This window comes from Nannobrachium achirus (assembly GCF_963921795.1).
Source record: "Nannobrachium achirus genome assembly, chromosome: 6".
Taxonomy (NCBI): domain Eukaryota; kingdom Metazoa; phylum Chordata; class Actinopteri; order Myctophiformes; family Myctophidae; genus Nannobrachium; species Nannobrachium achirus.
Window position 1 is genome coordinate 72,061,083 of NC_137815.1, and position 18,762 is coordinate 72,079,844.

Consider the following 18,762-nt stretch of genomic DNA (forward strand, 5'->3'; position numbering starts at 1 on the left):
AAATTATTAAAGGGGAGATATAATGAACCGAAGTCAAGTTTCCTTTCTTTTTGTGCTTAGTTTAGCTGGTCTTCATAGGCATAGCGTGCTGCTGAAGAAAAAGTACTTAACTGGAAGTGATATTTCTCTTCTTTTAGCTGAGAAACAGGCCAAGTGATGGTAGTTGCTCAACATCGATTCATTTTATATTCACAACAGCTACTTTAAAAGTTGTATACGTGTTTATATCACATTTTATTGCCTCAAAGGAAAACAAGAGGTAATAACAAATATTTTAAAATAAAAAGGGAAAAAGAAGGTTTTGCTGTAATTTAAACACATTTAAACATTCTCCAGCCATCACAACAATTGCCTGAGGTCAACAGAAATGCATTTATTTGGGAACTTTGAATTTGGCTTCTTGAAAAAGTAGTATATTCCACGGTTAGAAAAAGCATTTGCTCCGACATCAGAGCTTCAGGACACACTTGCATTTATTTACAGTTATGACAACATTCATTAGAACAAAAAACACAAGCTGCATTGTTTAACATGAAGCATGAATTCTAAGCTGCCAGACGAGTTCTTTGCCTGTCCTCTTAGTGCGTCTTGAGTTTGTCTCCAAACAGGGTCATGAAGACCCCGAAGAGGAATCCCCCCGTGAGGATGAGCAGGGTGCTGGACACGGGGCCCAGTGACAGCAGCATCCCCAACAGGTACAACACCAGCAGTATCAACAGTGTTCTGTAGCTGGCCAGAGGGCGGAGGCTGAGCCTGGACACGCGGTGGGCCTCCAGGGCGCGCCTGCTCAACGGGCTCTGTCTGGGTCTCACTTCTGGGCTGGACAGGTAATGACAGCCCAGTCGACCCAGGAAGTCTGGTCGCGAGCACAGAGTGTCCATGTGCCCTCCGAACTGTGGAGAGAAGAGAGGAAATGTCAATCACCCCAGCTAAAGCACGAGTTATACTTTGTTGTGAGCTGATGATCATTTTTATACAAATATTTATACATATAACAATGTATCAACCTGAGAATTTAATTTTCATCCCCGCTCTGATATCCCTTGCCCTTTTTCCTCCTGTATATTTCTAGCAGCAACTTTGTGTAATTTGTATACCGGTACTTATATTTAGAATTACAAAATAGAGGGTATGCGGTTTAATACAATCAGAAAGGACTTTTCTGTTTGGATGTACAGTATGGGCTGTCAAGGCCAGAAAGTAGTTTTTGCCACTCAGTAAGCGTTCCCGCATAACTTCCAGGTATGATGATGATCTCATGCGCATACCCTCTATAGGCAAGTCATACACGAGCACAGCATATCCACGTGTTCACCAACTAATTAGGAGTCAGCCTACATGTTCAGACTTCTCCATGACATAATATAATTGTTAGGGAACAATGGTTTTAACATTTTAATAATAAAAACTGTCTTTCTAATACTTTGAATTAATATTTTGTATTGAGAGATTTGGATATTGGACTTGGTGTTAAAAAAATCTGCTTACCAGTCTTTCATTGACCATGGAGGATAATCTACACCACCTACCCTTTCATTGACCATGGAGGATAATCTACACCACCTACCCTTTCATTGACCATGGAGGATAATCTACACCACCTACCCTGTCATTGACCATAGAGGATATTCTACACCACCAATAAATACATCCTTGAAAACGACAACAACACCCACACCCCCCCTCCAAAAAATAAAGTCCAGATAATATGAGAGAGTCACTGCTGCTGAGTCCAGTCTGTATACAGTACAAGGCCGTGTGCCCGCGACGGGAGAGAGAGACAGCATTTTAGTGTGTCATTGACCATAGAGGATATTCTACACCACCTACCCTGTCATTGACCATAGAGGATATTCTACACCACCTACCCTTTCATTGACCATGGAGGATAATCTACACCACCTACCCTTTCATTGACCATGGAGGATAATCTACACCACCTACCCTGTCATTGACCAGGGAGGAGATTCTACACCACCTACCCTGTCATTGACAATGGCGGATATCCTACACCACCTACCCTGTCATTGACCAGGGAGGAGATTCTACACCACCTACCCTGTCATTGACCATGGAGGATATCCTACACCACCTACCCTGTCATTGACCATGGAGGACATTCTACACCACCTACCCTGTCATTGACCATAGAGGATATTCTACACCACCTACCCTGTCATTGACCATGGAGGATATTCTACACCACCTACCCTGTCATTGACCATGGAGGATATTCTGAACATCAGACGGACCAGCAGGGCGTTCTCGTAACTCCTGATTGGCTGGAGCTCCGGGTCTCCCTGGTACTCGATCTCGAACTTCCGCTGTCCATTCATGATCTGCACGACAAGGGACAACACATTCACTTACTGTACTGTACTTACTGTACAGTCCATTCATGATCTGCACAAGGGACAACACATTCACTTACTGTACTGTGCATATGTCAGTGATAGGGATATGACAATTTCATATCATTATTGTGACAAAAGAAATCGCAATTTAGACATTTGATAAGGGGGTGGAAAAAAAGGCTATCAAGTACGTATATTATAAGTATAAAGGGTTTAAGTGGTACCGGATATGCAGCTCGGCAAATAAAAGGTGAATTGATCCCAGTGCATGACGGAGGACGATCTCACGATAAATTAAATCTCCACGATACGATTATCATCGTCCCATCCCTAGTCAGTGATGCGTATGTCAGTGATTCTAAAGTTGCTCGATTGAAGAGTCAGCATATCTCTTTAACTATGTTAACCTGTGTCTTGCATCGTTGCAAAGACATAGGAAAACATACAAGGTAATTACATAATTGCCTAGTCGCAATTATTTGAAAAAATCATAATCATTTCCATGTTGAAAAATGTACAAAACATTTTCAGCAGCATTTGTTTGGTATAAAGAACATGTGAACCAGGTGGTAATGTCTCTGTGTGCTGTCCATACTGACCTGTCTTCTGCCCAGGTCAGTGAGGACCAGTCCTGTCTCTCCTTGGACACAGTCTGGCAGCTGTCTGGAGCTCACATCGTCCTGAGATGAACCCAGGCTGGCAATCAGGTGGTTCAGCTGACCAGGGTTGAGCTACATGAGACAAAATGGGCACGCACGCACGCACACACGCACGCACACACACACACACACACGATGAAGATACATTATTAGGAGGTACTTCACCTACTGCACTAAAGTAAAGCCATTGTCTTCAGGGTGACGGCCATCGCTTCAGGTTGTATCACTGGATGTGTTGACACCACATCATCATCCAGTGACATCAAAAACGTGTTCTCTGATGGGTGTTTTTTTTGTATCATGTGTGGTAAACGTTGTGGTACTGTTTTACAGACTGGATGCGTTTATTTTTACACACATTAAAGGGAAAGTTCACCTCTGGGACAACCTGATCTTATTTTATTGTTGTTTGGGACACAATCAACACAATCCTGAGTAATATTTTGTGTTCAATCTGTGTTTTGAGATATTTTAGTATTTCAGCATGAATGATGCATTTTTCATCATATGATGCAGAATGATGCATCATGCCCTTTAAATGAAGCATTTTAGGGAAGACCTGTTTCAAAGTTAACTCTTCAGTCATACACAGGAGTATTACTCCTTTTATTTTACAACATAAAAATGTACACATGGTTTATATCTTGGTTGGTACAATAAAGACAAATTAAGACAAGAGTCTTCAACAGGGGGTCCAGGACCCCTAGGGGGTCTGGGGTCCTCCAAATCTTTGAGTGATAGGAAGTTTCTTTCTCCTTTTTTATATTAACCACTTGAACCCTAGTGTCCATATTCTGAGAACTTTAGCCAAAAATAGCAATCTACAAGCTCTGAACGCCTCACGTTGCGAGGCGTTGTGAGCTTGTAGATCGGCTATTTTTGTCAAAGAGCTTTGGTGTAGAGGGGGAAAAGAGCAGACTAAGTACAGAGTGAAAGGTCAAGTTTATTAAGTATTGACGGTTCAAGTGGTTAAATATCTAGAAACACACATTTACATGAACCCAACATACACTGATGATTGTGCTGTCAAACAATGAAACTATATGGAATCTATGAACAGGTTGTGGGGGTCCCTGCTTAATCTCTCTCTCAACCAGGGGGTCCTTGATCTGAAAACGTTGAAGACCCCTGATTTACGATATGACAGCCAAAACCCCTCACCCTGAATATCTCACAGAGGTTCTCCAGGGCTCTGTCCAGGAACTCGTGTGTTTTCTTCACCAGCTCTCCGCTCTCCTCCGGCTCGTTGACATTGAAGGTGTTGTTGAGGTCAGAGGAGCCCAGACCGAACCAGGACAGGAAGGAGTTGTTGGTTGCTACTTCCACTGAGTGGTCTGCTATCCTCCTGGCTGTCTGTCTGGCCTGGGCGATGATCTGGATGAGCCTCAGGACCTGCACAGTCAAACCATCATAGCTGAAAACTCATGTTTTAGAAGGCTTTTTTAAAATCGGCCTCAGATCTAATTGGCTTAAACCCTATAAACTACATTGACCGCAGTCCCCGTCCTCAAATTTTTCCCTCAACACCAATCTCTTGTAGGGATTCAGCAACAGTTAATTTAAAGACGGGTTGCCGTGATCTTTCCCCCCTAAAACATGATCATCAGGTACTATGATTATACTTGGATGAAGATCTTTTTCAAATAAGTGAACATAAAGTGTCAAAATGAGTAGTGAACATGCCGCTTCTTATCACCAGACAGGGGGAAGGAACACGTTATTCCAACCAGTTCCTTTCCCCTAAATCAGGCGCCCCGGCTGGCCAGGGGGAGGCAGTATAGAGACCAGGATTACTGCATGTTTTTGTGACAATCTACCCTAGGAGACACGGGGAGAACATGCCAACTCCACACAGAAAGGCCCTTTCACCAACCCCACCTAGGGTGTGGGTGCTGATTACAAGGAGGAGAGAACACGCCCCCAGCGCCCACAGTGTCCCCCCATGCAAATTTGTTCAAATAAAATGTAAATAATATGCATCATAAAATGTTGGATTTCAACTTTAAGCAACCATTTTGCTCACCCTAAATGTTAATCCAGCCTACGCCGGCAGTCCACTTTACTTTACAAAGTCTAGACGGTTAATAGTGTTTAAACCCTCAAGCCGACATACTGTACTATATCTGTATAAGAAGAGAACACCAACTGACCGCTGCTCGGAGATCGCTGCCAAACATCTGTTTGTACTGGCAGTCCTGGCCCTCCAGGGCGTAGACGTGGCTCTTCACCCGGAACACGGTGTCCGTCACCACCTTCTGGCGTGGGGACAGGTAGCTGCCGCCCTGGCTGGGGGTCAGGTACCCCCGGGGCTGGCGGTGGTGCAGGACGTGCTCCGGCTCCAGGAACAGCTGCTCACCTGAGGGGAAGATGTTTTAGCTGGATTTCACTTCATACATTTCAGTACATACAACAAAGCTTAATGAGTTATTTCTGCACATAAACCAGGGGTCTTCAACAGGGGTTACTACAGGGGGTCCTCCAAATATTCCAAACCTTATGTTAACAACTTGAACCCTAGTGTCCATATTCTGAGAACTTTAGCCAAAAATAGTGGATCTACAAGCTCACGTGAGCTTGTAGATCTGCTATTTTTGGCAAAGGGGTTTGGGAAACAAGAGCTGACAGAGTAAAGTACAGAGTAAACGATCAAGTTTAGTAGGTACAGTAATGGCGGCTCAAGTGGTTAAATATCCGAAAACACTAACGGTAATTGACATGAATCCAAAATACACTGATGATTGTGCTGTCAAACGTTGACACTACATGGAATTATGAAAAGGTTGCTTCATCTCTCTCTCAACTAGGGGGTCCTTGGCCTGAAAACGTTGAAGACCCCTGACATAAACAATGCAAACAAAGCTGATTCTAACCATATATAACATCACAAACCTTTCTGGATCATCTCCGCTAGGTTTGGCTGAGAAAACACTTTGGCCACCCTGAAGACCATCAAGGCGTTCTTGGCGTTGACCAGGTCTGTTCTGACCGCCCTGTTCAGAAAACCCTCAAAGAGCTTGGTGTACATCAACAAGTTCTCCTGAACAAACGATGCCCTGCAGGAATACAAGTTACAGCACTCAGTTAGAACTACTTCAGTGTTCTCATTGACATCACAGGGTTAAATCATCCTCAGAATTATCTCTATTCTCATCTCGACACACATCAATATCTCCACTTGTCTTCTGAAGCTGAAGGCCCTGTTAGTTGGCCTACTAACTTACTTTTCACATGTAGTACACCTTCAGTCCTGTCCTGATCTGTGCATGTAGACTGTACAACATTTTAATTTCCATCTTGTCCCAGTTTCTCCCTAATTTAGTCATTATTATGCCAATTCCTTCTGTGTGTGTGTGTGTGTGTGTGTGTGTGTGTGTGTGTGTGTGTGTGTGTCTTTAGTCCCTGTCACTGCCAACCCTTACTGCTTTCTTGGGGAGGGTGTAGACAACCACGTCTAATCTGACACACATGGAGCGTTACGGTCGACCGTAACGTAACATACATAATTTATTTCGGTTCGACTCTGTCTAAACTATGATATGGTGTCATTCAGAGGATCAGGGGGGGCGGTAACGTCATTAATTGGGCTCCGAATGAAGCCATATCATAGTTTAGACAGAGCCGAACCGAAATACATTAGGCTCTAAAAATGGAGTATGAATGGACCCTTAGCCTCTTGACAGTGAAGAGTTTTATGGGGAGGACGTATCGGCAGGCACCAGGCTGACCAAGGTGGAAGAATCATGGAGGAATCAACCTCCAGTCCAGAGCAGGGGGTAGGAAGGAACCTTTTACCCCTGCTCCACCCGGTCACCCATCTGTCTTAAGTAGTAATATTAGCCTACTAAGATTTGCAAATGTATCAAACACAGGCCACCCAAAAAAATCCCTGACTGAAATGTATTTTCAGACCGACGTCCCAATATGTGATTTATTTAAACATGGTGCGAGCAGCTCACACCAATATTTGGGGTGTTTCTCTGAAGTTCTGAACCGTCTTCACTGAATGTGAGTGTGCCAATCCATGCTTCATTTTATAGAAGTATCTTCTGAAGTTTCTATGTGATTTTGCAGTGCACACCAATATTTGGGGTGTTTCCCTGAAGTTCTGAACTGTCTTCACTGAATGTGTGTGTGCCAATCCATGCTTCATTTTATAGAAGTATCTTCTGAAGTTCTGTTGTATTCTATTGCTAGTCTGGGCAATTCAAATACTCATATCTTAAAATTCTGCTTCTTAGTTTGGAGATCACTTGATTAGCGTTTTGACGACTTTGTTATTCATCGCTACACCTCCCCCTTATTTATTCATTTATTTGCAGATCTGCACTGAACTCAGAAAAAGCCCTTTTGAATCCTCAAGACTGAAATCAGTCCCCAGGACTGAGAACTTTAACCCCTGCCCTTACCATCTGTCTGGAACATTTCTGTTCTGGTCTGCCTGTGGAGCGGCCATCTCTCCTGTGTACCTCCATGGCTGGATGTAGCTTAGCCACGTCTCCAACACCTACACACAAACACAGCGGGTGGAGTGAGTGCATCGTAGGGCAGCACACCTTTTATGTTGTTGTATGTCTTGTAGCTGTTTGACGATCAACATATTCAAATCAAAACCCCCACAAAGGTAACTGCATACACCATAGTGCAGCCTACATGGTCGTTACATGCATGTGCAATTACCGGTAATCAAATGCAATAATTTAGTCAACACATCACAAAACGTATAAAATAAAAAAATGTAATAATGTACTATTATTTATCGTTAAAATTACTAGTAGTAATAGTGGTGGTGGTACTAGAAGTAGTGGTAGTCGTGGTGGTACTAGAAGTAGTGGTAGCAGTAGTAAATGGTAGAAACAGTTAAACAAATAATGCTACTTACCGCTCTAAAAGATGCATCCAGGGGCCAGTGACCGAAGCAGTGCTGGAGGAACAGGTAGAGTTTCTGCTGGACAAAGCGTTGAACCACCACTCTGGAGGACGGGAAAACAGAGTTTTAATTGACATTTTCAACAGCTAAATAATTATGTTAAACGAATACGATACCAACTTATTTAGAACAGAACACCCTGGATTCTCTCAAAACGTATCCTGAGGAATGTCAATGTAGGAATTCCTCAAATTAGTTAATCATTAGTAACTGAAACAAGTGAAGTATTGCATTGTAATTTGATTATAAACGAAGCACAAAAATAAATTCAACTTGACTTCGGTCCATTATTTAGCCCCTTTAATAATACCAATTTGTATTGTGTTTTATATTGTTTTTATCGTTGATTCGTCACCTTTACGAGGTACAGCTTGTAAGCATCGGGCATTCAAGGCATGAGCTTCACGGCCAAACGTGTGGGTGGCGCCGACCAACATTTTGCCAAAATGGCTTGCAACACTGTTCTGGCATTTAATCTCGTTTTGGGCTTCCCTGACACTGAGCTTAAAATTAACAAAGTGTAAAAATGGTCAATATGTGCTGTTTTTCTCTTTTCCTTATTACTGTGGGAGAGTGCAATCATTCAACTCACCAAGCAACAAAGGTGAACACCAAAAGAACAGTATTGCAGGCCTGCCCGGCGATTTTGACATTTCTTTGAGGGGTGCTACCTAGGCCTGGGGCGGTATCGACATTTTGTTACCGCGATTACCGTCTTCCCATTTACCGACGGTACTGCGGTAATTACCGCACCCCCGTATCTATTAATTAAGGTTCGGCGATAAGCCAAAATATTGCAATCATCTTCCCTAAAGTCGCCTCTCCACAGTGGAGAGGCGACACAGCCTGACCGCCCGAGTTATACTTCTCCGTACAGCACAGCGGGTATGGCTTTGAAAGGAGCAGATCTACAAGCTCACAACACATTGCATCCGCGACGCGCTCTGAGCTTTTAGATCTGCACTGTCGGGTTACCATAGTAACGTAGGCTAGCTAGTAGGCTTTTCAGACACAAACAGCTGTGTGAACAAACCAGAGGAGGACGGGTAGTCAGATCGTGTACAGTGATTCTGTAAACTCACGTCACGTCTCAACTCTCAAATCCCAGTGATTGAGTGCTGCTATATACAGGTTTTAGTTACAAGACTTGACAGAAAAGGTTATAAAATCTCCGACGCGCCGCCGAACGGGCACAACGTGTGACGCGATGGAAAAAGTAAAATAGTTTCATTTTAGGTTTTAGTCCACGCGGCCCGCGCTCCGCCAGTAATCCGTATGAATAAAAAAAGATATGCCACAACACAAGGTATGTATTAACATCCTTGTGTCGTGTGGATTACAGAGAAAGTTTACGCTGCACTGTACTCCTCTACGCAGGCAGCAGCAGTGACTGTCTGTGTCTCTGAGAGTGAGAGTGACGTATGTGGCTTCCAAACTGTGGTACACGGCCTAGAGCAGAGCGGCATGGAGCGCATGCGGTCCTCGCTTCTCCCCTGTTTTAAAACTCGCTTGTTTTCCAATAAAAAATAGACTTTTTTTGTCTTTTTTTACCGCGGTAAGCACACTGACACCGCGGTAGACCTCGGTTTACCGCGGTACGGCGGTACGGCGGTTACCGTGTCCAACCCTAGTGCTACCCACACGTTTGGCTGTGTTGCTCATTCCACGCATGCCAGATCCTTACAATCTGTACCTTGTTGTAAAGGTGACAAATCAACGATAACAATGATATTGACTGAAGTCAAGTTCCCTTTCTTATTGTGCTTAGTTTATCTGCGGTTTCAATCTTTCCTCCTGACCTCTTGAACTCCTCCAGTGGGCTGGTCTGGGTGTGGGAGTGGGTACTGACCTCTTGAACTCCTCCAGTGGACTGGTCTGAGTGTGGGAGTGGGTACTGACCTCTTGAACTCCTCCAGTGGGCTGGTCTGAGTGTGGGAGTGGGTACTGACCTCTTGAACTCCTCCAGTGGACTGGTCTGGTTGTGGGTGTGGGTAGTACTGACCTCTTGAACTCCTCCAGTGGACTGGTCTGGGTGTGGGAGTGGGTACTGACCTCTTGAACTCCTCCAGTGGACTGGTCTGGGTGTGGGAGTGGGTAGTACTGACCTCTTGAACTCCTCCAGTGGACTGGTCTGGGTGTGGGAGTGGGTACTGACCTCTTGAACTCCTCCAGTGGGCTGGTCTGGGTGTGGGAGTGGGTGGACGGTGAGATCTGCTCTGGCTTCTGGCTGTTGGTGAAGGCGTGGAGGTGTTTGACCAGCAGACGGACCACCAGCACGTGTTCCTCTGTCGGAGTGAAGGGCTCCTGAAGCAACAGTCAACAGTCACACAGGGACCCCCAAGAAAAACAGTCAACAGTCACACAGGGCCCTGAAGAAGGACAACTTTAGTTTTTTACAACAAGGGTTCATATTTTAGATTGTAATTAAAGAATATAAAAGATGAGTGTTAAATTGATTTAATTTACTTCTTTCTATTGTTTTAGAGATTCTTATGTCAGTGGTTGGGGGCATGCCGCAATGCGTACGCATGCCCCACATTTTAAAACATTTTAACACTCACTTTTTCTTTTCTCTAATTACAATCTAAAATATGAACCCTTGTTGTAAAAAACCAAAGTTGTCCTTTAAATATAAACAAATCACAATGCTTCCCTGATTCATAAGCAGCCAATCAATCAATCAATCAGCGAGGGCATAACAAACTTAAAATTGCCACTTAACCTGGAATGTTGCAAAATGTATTTCTATTGTAAAATAATTCTAAAAAGGGACAGGTCTGGAGTGGATATGAAGTGGACATGCAATGATGAAACAAAAACCTAAATTGTGTAGTTCAAGTTGTATTTAAAAGAGGGCTAGTCATAAACATTTTATAATTTCACTACATTTGATACACTTGATGGTAACCACTCCATAAATATGACATGCTTTCATTTTCATTTTACTACTTTAAGAGTAGTTGTGTTATCTAAAAGGATAATCCTAACAATCTTGACAATTAAACCACAATACTTCCTTGTGTAAATTAAGTACTTCCTTACATGAACTGAACTTTTAGTTATTCTAATAACAAAATATGGCTTTGAACATTGAACAAATGAATCCTTGTGATCAGGCAGTTTGGCACTGGGTGTTCTCAAGTAGCAGCGTTTGCTTTTAATTTGAAAATGCTGTGAGGTTAAATAAAGATGAAGCACACGCTTATTAACCACAAGAAAGTGAAAAGCAACAAAAATCAACACCAGACATACACAAGCATGCTTAAAAAAAAAAAATAAAAACACACACAAATTAGGTGAAAAACAAACTGATTCAAATGACAAAACCTCATTCCAGCATAATTTACCCGTCAAGGATACTTCTCTGTGGTAGTCAACTCTGATATTTACGTCACAATTACATATTGTACTAATGTGACCAAAGCCCTGGAGTTCTTGTGTCAATACACAGGAACTCCAGGCCATAAATTAAAAGCACAAAGGCATTATTTGGTATCTTTGGCACTAAGCTTTAAGCATCAGCTTCAACCCACAGTGAAATACTTTCTCATTTTAGCTCTAGATTGAAAATGTTTCCAAGAGCAAAGGAACAGACACAGCATCAGTCTGCAGGTAATCAAAAATGATAGATTCTTCAAAATATATTTGGCTGCTGAAAGTGACCGCTTTAAATCAGTAATACAACCCTTTGTTTAATTAAACATTTGTTCAGAATTGTACTGTAAAAACCCATATTTGGAAACGCTACTTCTGCCATACGTTTACATGAGCAAAAAAACAAACCAAAAGAAACCGACTGCGTCACAGAGAAGTAACCTTGACCGCGTAACGTTCAGTCCTAACTCTGGCAGCAGCAGGCCTTGGTTTTACCTCCAGGACGCCCCGGAGGGGCGGGGGTGAATGATAACAAGGTAAAAGTACTTGGTAGGTGTGGAGGCTCCCAGTGCCTGGTGGGACGTGGGCGCTGAGTGGCATGCTGGACATACTCAGCCGGTACTGAAGCACTGCCAGCTGGTCACCACGGTTACCACCAGGAGGAGGGAGAGGAGGAGGAGGAGGACGTAAGAGGAGATCACAGGAGGAAGAGGAGAACACACAGGAGGAAGGGGGAAGTGGAGGAGGTGGGACATGTATTAGGACGGGAGGAAGGGGAGGAAGAGGAGATACAGGAGCAGTAACAGTAGGAGGGAGGAGGAAATAGATAGGATAGGAGCGAGGACCACAACGGGAGGGGGAGAGGAGAGGAAGCAGAGGACGAGTAGCAGAAATACAAAGGGATGAGGAAAGTGGAGGGGGAAGGAAGGAAGGAAGGAAGGAAGGAAGGAAGGTAAACATGAGAACAGGTGAAAAGGAGATGGTAAACATGAATAAAGGACAAAGTACAAGCACACACAGAAGGCCAGAAGCATCACAGGGTGGAAGAACACAGAACAAGAGAGGAGACACAAAAAAAACACAATAGTGATGACACCTAGGGGACGATGCAGGAGTGGAGCCCTCTACTACTGTACATACAGTACCTAGTTAATACCTAGTTAATGACAATCATAACAGCAATGATAATAATAATAATAATACATTTAGGGTGAACTTGAACCACACGATTTTGCTGTGCCCCCAAAAGTCACCCTAGAAATGTACACATTAATTAAAAACAGCATTTGGGTTTTATGTCCTAAAAAAAAGACCACTACGAATCAGTTCTTCCGTGTTTGTTTGTGCGAGACAATCTGGTCACAATCTTGTGATTCAAGTTCATGAGGTGGACACGAGACCAGGACAGCACCGTGATTAAACTGTAGAAGTTTGTGTAAGATTTGAGGACAGGAAAACTGCAGAATGCTTCAGTAACACAGGCTGCTGCAAGAGAAGAGTGAAGCGCTACTTGTTTTTTAACTTGATTCAGGAATGATGCTTGGTTCTACAGACTGTAGCAACATGGACCCACTTTAAATTAAAAACACCATTTAAGTGCTTGCACACTGATAAGCGGTCAACAAAGCATGGCGAAATGTAGATCATGTGAGTAGTACCGGTATATGCAAGCACGCACAATAGTAAATATATTTCAGCATGTAGATTTACCTGACAATAATATTTTTTAAATAATGATTAGATCTTTATAAAAACGGTATGTATTTGTTTTTGCAATTGCCAGCTTCACTGTTCACGGCATGGATCCAATTTAATACATCGTAGCCAATTGTGTCATGTAAAAATGTGAAAATAACAGATCTACAAGCTCCTGAGCCAGTAGATACATTTTTGAAACTTTTCAATTTAATGGCATACCCAAAACAGGGATTGATTACCGGTATTCATCGATCATTTCATTAAAGTATTGATTCAGTTTTATTGTCGATGTTCGGTTAACTGTTAAACCCCTAGTCAGCAGCGCCAGTGCCTCCCACTGCTTGAGTGCCGTGGTGCTGTGGTGCTCGCCTCTCTTTATCTACGTGGTAGGAGGCAAATTCCTCGCCAACAATGGCGGTCTGGCCGGCACCGCTTTCAGTGTGCAAGTTAACGTTAAGACTGGATCAGACCAAAGATAGACGGTGTTCTGCAGCTGTCATACTCTGCAGCTGTCATACTCTAGGGCAGGGGTGGGCAACTTTGATGATGGTGAGGGCCACTATATTTCCACCTTCACTCCAGAGGGCCACATTGCATATTGTTACGTCCTACTTTGTCATTCTACTATCTCATACAAAAGAAGCAAAAATAGCAGGTCTACAAGCTGCGATGCGTTTTGAGCTTGTAAATCAGCTATTTTTGCTTCTTTTGAATTGGATATTGAAATGTAACATTTTGATTTAATTTCAAACGCATTTAGTTATATACTCATGTTAACTTTATTAACTTAAATACAAATACATTGGACATAAAAAAATACTTCTATACTAGTTATTAAGCTACTAATATAGTATAATAATTTATCAGTATTCCGGTATTAACCTGCGGGCCGCATTAAGCAAAGGTGAGGGCCGCATGTGGCCCCCGGGCCGCCAGTTGCCCATGTATGCTCTAGGGAGTTGCTAAACCATGCGGTCTACAGGGTTGGTGGCATTTTGCTCACACAGAGGCCTCCTGTATAAACGGTACAGCCAAAGTCACAGAAACACCACCATAAAGACTTCCACCCATACAATGACATGGGAACTAGATATGCACATTCAATTGAATAAAGGACTCAAAACGTTGTTGACTTTTATATCGTAAAATGTCTATTTTGTGGGCCCAAATATTGCAACTGATTGATTTTTCATCTCTCATTTAAAGGTTGCTACAATTAAACAATTTCTGACCTCATCTCCCGGAGGCATTGATCATCTTGAATATTGAGACACGGGTTTGAACCTGCCTTCCTTTTGTGTGCGTTTTCAGCGCCTACTGACGGTCAGGAGGAACCAGCCTTTCTGGAGCTGGTTGGGGTTTTGTCATAATTAATCAAAAGACACCTCCAGTAAAAGGACACAAAATGGTTGCCCACACATGCTGCTCAGTCACAAAGGATGTGAGTTTCATATTAAGAGACAAAGTTAAAGACTGGACAGCCAAAAAGAGTTTGAGTTGTTTTACTTTTTACACGGATTAGTCACACACCGACTGGTCCACAGTCAAGTTTATACACAGGAAGATTATCACCCATAATGTATACACCCCGACACACCAAACTACCAGAAGCCCTTTAGTGGTGGTTGACTTTATGCTGGTGTTTCAGAAAGAAGGAACAGACAGACAGACAGAGCCCCGTTAGACGGACAGGTTGCATGCATCGGTCGTGACAGAAAGCAAAAGCACTACTATAAGAAGATTCATGCTCAACAATTGCCTTTATACCAAACAAGTGATGAAAACGGTCACTTCATCTGTCACAAGACGAAAGAAAATCCAGTACTGCCTTTCCTGAAGAAAAGCTCACCAGCATGTTCATGTGACAAGCAAGCAACATGAGAAATCAGTCTATGATGGTCATCAAAACCTGCAGCATACTCCAAGCAAAGCCAGCAGGTTGAGTAAGAACTTATAAACTATGCTCCTCGGTACGCAGGTCTCCACCAGGCTGTGTTGCAGTGCCAAAAAAGGGTTGACTTAGGCCATGGCTACACGGAGCTGGATATTTCATATATCCTGTTTTTTCAGATATCCACATAGAAAAATATCTATGTCCACACGACAAAGATATCTAGGTCTAACAAGCACGCACACAGTAAAGTCTTCAGAGATATCCGGGTTCCATGTCTACACGGATCCAGTGAATCGGATATTTTTCAATCTCTCCACTTATTTATCCGGTTTAAAAAATATCCAGCTTCGCAGCCGAAATATCCAGCTCCGTGTGGCTGCAAGCCCCAAACGCATAAAAAAATGTCTAGCTTCAGAAATATCCAGCTCCGTGTAGCCGGCGCCTTAGTATGGAGTATGCATCAGCTGTACAATATATCACCCCAGGGCTACAGAAACACTAGCATTTCACAAGAGTAAAAGAGGCCTGAAAGATTTAGATGTGTGAACACAAAATAGGGTGAAGTTGCCAAGTGTCAGGGCTGGGGCCATGTTTTTTAATTATTATTTTTTATTGTATTATAAAAAATAAATGAAAAAAGTAATTGAAATAACACGGCACATTCAGACATTAAGATAAACATCTATATGTGTATTTCTAACCTTTATTTTTAACGTTCGTTTTGTTTATTAGTTTGAAAGAAGACATGTTTAGGGAGCAAAATAGTAAAACATTTAAGATTTAGAATTTGTACATGTTTTCACCTGCAATGTCTCACCTTAAAGTAATTATATCCTCGTTCATATAAAAATAAATATAATAAAAATAGATCGTTGCATCATACATATATATTGCCCAGCCCTAGTCTTATGTACCAGCGTCCCCGGTCACCACGCCATGCCTGCAGAGCGGGGAAACCTACCACTACACAACGTATGGAGAACAAGTTCACCCCGAGTTGGACGGAGAGGAGCGTAGCTGGTGTTGGTGACGGTGTAATGGAGACGGTTGTGATCAGCCAGTCAGCCGTGCGGTGACGTAGCGATGCAAGGGTGGGGGTTGGACAGGAGGAGACAGAAGGGGAGACGGGGGACTTTTGGCCAAGTGTCTCGTTCTTACCTTCACCTGGGGAGACTGGAGCTTCTGGTACATCTCCAGGGAGTAGTGATGGAGCCACATCTCCACAAACATCTACACACACACACACACACACACACGTGCGCCACACACACACAGGCACAGACACACACACACACACAGAGCTATCAAACAAAGTAATTGTTGCCCCTTACAGAGTGACAAAGTTAATAACTGATACACAAATGTAAAACATTAGGTTATTATCCTACACTCTTGTGACATAACCCTAGCAAGTATACTGTACCTTAACTTTTCTCTACTTCAATTCATTGTCTGCATACATACTGTACAGTAGCATTAACCTGCAGTTAATCACAGATTTGTATTTAACTAAGTGGGAGTTATAATATTAGATATAATAGAAGATATAATATTATGAAGTTTGGATCAAAAGGGGCATAAGCCAAAGTCACAGGGCAAGGTCAAAATACATAATCAGTATCTCAGATAGACCAGACATACAGTATCACTGGTGGAAGTGTACACTGTATTGAGTGCAATCTTTCTTGTTCCCTTTGAATACATCCGCTTTTAGCTACTTTGATTACTACTCTCATTGTCTCTTATTGTCTAATTATCATTTAAAGCACAACGGCTTTGCTCATTCATTTTAGACATGAATTATTAACCCATTTAGGCCTAGAATTATTGAATGCTTTAACCACGAGTGCCGCGCTGCGAGCTTGTAGATCTGCTATTTTTCAATAGTTAAAGCATAAAATAATGATACACAACAACGTGTACCCGTTCTAAATGGGTTAAATGATGAAGTGGTTAGAAGTGGCAGTGTAAATAGTCATCATTCAATAACTCTGAGCTTGTGTCTGACCTGTAGTAATGTCTCAGACCTCCATATCTCCCGTATTACCTGTAGTAAGGTCTCAGACCTCCATATCTCCCGTATTACCTGTAGTAAGGTCTCAGACCTCCATATCTCCCGTATTACCTGTAGTAAGGTCTCAGACCTCCATATCTCCCGTATTACCTGTAGTAAGGTCTCAGACCTCCATATCTCCCGTATTACCTGTAGTAAGGTCTCAGACCTCCATATCTCCCGTATTACCTGTAGTAATGTCTCAGACCTCCATATCTCCCGTATTACCTGTAGTAAGGTCTCAGACCTCCATATCTCCTGTATTACCTGTAGTAAGGTCTCAGACCTCCATATCTCCCGTATTACCTGTAGTAATGTCTCAGACCTCCATATCTCCCGTATTACCTGTAGTAAGGTCTCAGACCTCCATATCTCCCGTATTACCTGTAGTAAGGTCTCAGACCTCCATATCTCCCGTATTACCTGTAGTAAGGTCTCAGACCTCCATATCTCCCGTATTACCTGTAGTAAGGTCTCAGACCTCCATATCTCCTGTATTACCTGTAGTAATGTCTCAGACCTCCATATCTCCTGTATTACCTGTAGTAAGGTCTCAGACCTCCATATCTCCTGTATTACCTGTAGTAAGGTCTCAGACCTCCATATCTCCCGTATTACCTGTAGTAAGGTCTCAGACCTCCATATCTCCCGTATTACCTGTAGTAAGGTCTCAGACCTCCATATCTCCTGTATTACCTGTAGTAAGGTCTCAGACCTCCATATCTCCCGTATTACCTGTAGTAAGGTCTCAGACCTCCATATCTCCCGTATTACCTGTAGTAAGGTCTCAGACCTCCATATCTCCTGTATTACCTGTAGTAATGTCTCAGACCTCCATATCTCCCGTATTACCTGTAGTAAGGTCTCAGACCTCCATATCTCCCGTATTACCTGTAGTAAGGTCTCAGACCTCCATATCTCCTGGGCAGCAGGGTCTGCGTTGACAGAAGGCTGGTGGAAGATGTGATGTTTGAGGAGGCTGGGACTGTGAATGCCGTAGCCAGTGAAAGTAACACTGGGAGACCTGAGGGAGAACACACAGACTGTACATCAGATACAGTACATTTAAACACACAGACTGTACATCAGATACAGTACATTTAAACACACAGACTGTACATCAGATACAGTACATTTAAACACACAGACTGTACATCAGATACAGTACATTTAAACACACAGACTGTACATCAGATACAGTACATTTAAACACACAGACTGTACATCAGATACAGTACATTTAAACACACAGACTGTACATCAGATACAGTACATTTAAACACACAGACTGTACATCAGATACAGTACATTTAAACACACAGACTGTACATCAGATACAGTACATTTAAACACACAGACTGTACATCAGATACAGTACATTTAAACACACAGACTGTACATCAGATACAGTACATTTAAACACACAGACTGTACATCAGATACAGTACATTTAAACACACAGACTGTACATCAGATACAGTACATTTAAACACACAGACTGTACATCAGATACAGTACATTTAAACACACAGACTGTACATCAGATACAGTACATTTAAACACACAGACTGTACATCAGATACAGTACATTTAAACACACAGACTGTACATCAGATACAGTACATTTAAACACACAGACTGTACATCAGATACAGTACATTTAAACACACAGACTGTACATCAGATACAGTACATTTAAACACACAGACTGTACATCAGATACAGTACATTTAAACACACAGACTGTACATCAGATACACTACATTTAAACACACAGACTGTACATCAGATACACTACATTT

The 18,762-nt window shown here is 42.6% G+C and overlaps 1 protein-coding gene across 1 annotated transcript in view; it reads right to left on the minus strand.

Moving 5' to 3' along the window:
* Positions 1 to 216: 216 nt before the first annotated feature.
* smpd4 (sphingomyelin phosphodiesterase 4) overlaps positions 217 to 18,762 on the minus strand; it is a 33,025-nt gene continuing 14,479 nt past the window's right edge. The window contains exons 9-20 of the mRNA XM_080728910.1: positions 17,852 to 17,984; positions 16,066 to 16,137; positions 11,862 to 11,951; positions 10,096 to 10,244; positions 7,893 to 7,983; positions 7,420 to 7,517; positions 5,903 to 6,066; positions 5,164 to 5,369; positions 4,175 to 4,405; positions 2,954 to 3,085; positions 2,211 to 2,339; positions 217 to 893 (exon numbers count right to left, since the gene is read on the minus strand). Of these exons, the coding sequence (XP_080585036.1) occupies positions 579 to 893; positions 2,211 to 2,339; positions 2,954 to 3,085; positions 4,175 to 4,405; positions 5,164 to 5,369; positions 5,903 to 6,066; positions 7,420 to 7,517; positions 7,893 to 7,983; positions 10,096 to 10,244; positions 11,862 to 11,951; positions 16,066 to 16,137; positions 17,852 to 17,984 (1,810 nt within the window). The 3' untranslated portion in view covers positions 217 to 578. The remainder of the gene's footprint in view (positions 894 to 2,210; positions 2,340 to 2,953; positions 3,086 to 4,174; positions 4,406 to 5,163; positions 5,370 to 5,902; positions 6,067 to 7,419; positions 7,518 to 7,892; positions 7,984 to 10,095; positions 10,245 to 11,861; positions 11,952 to 16,065; positions 16,138 to 17,851; positions 17,985 to 18,762) is intronic.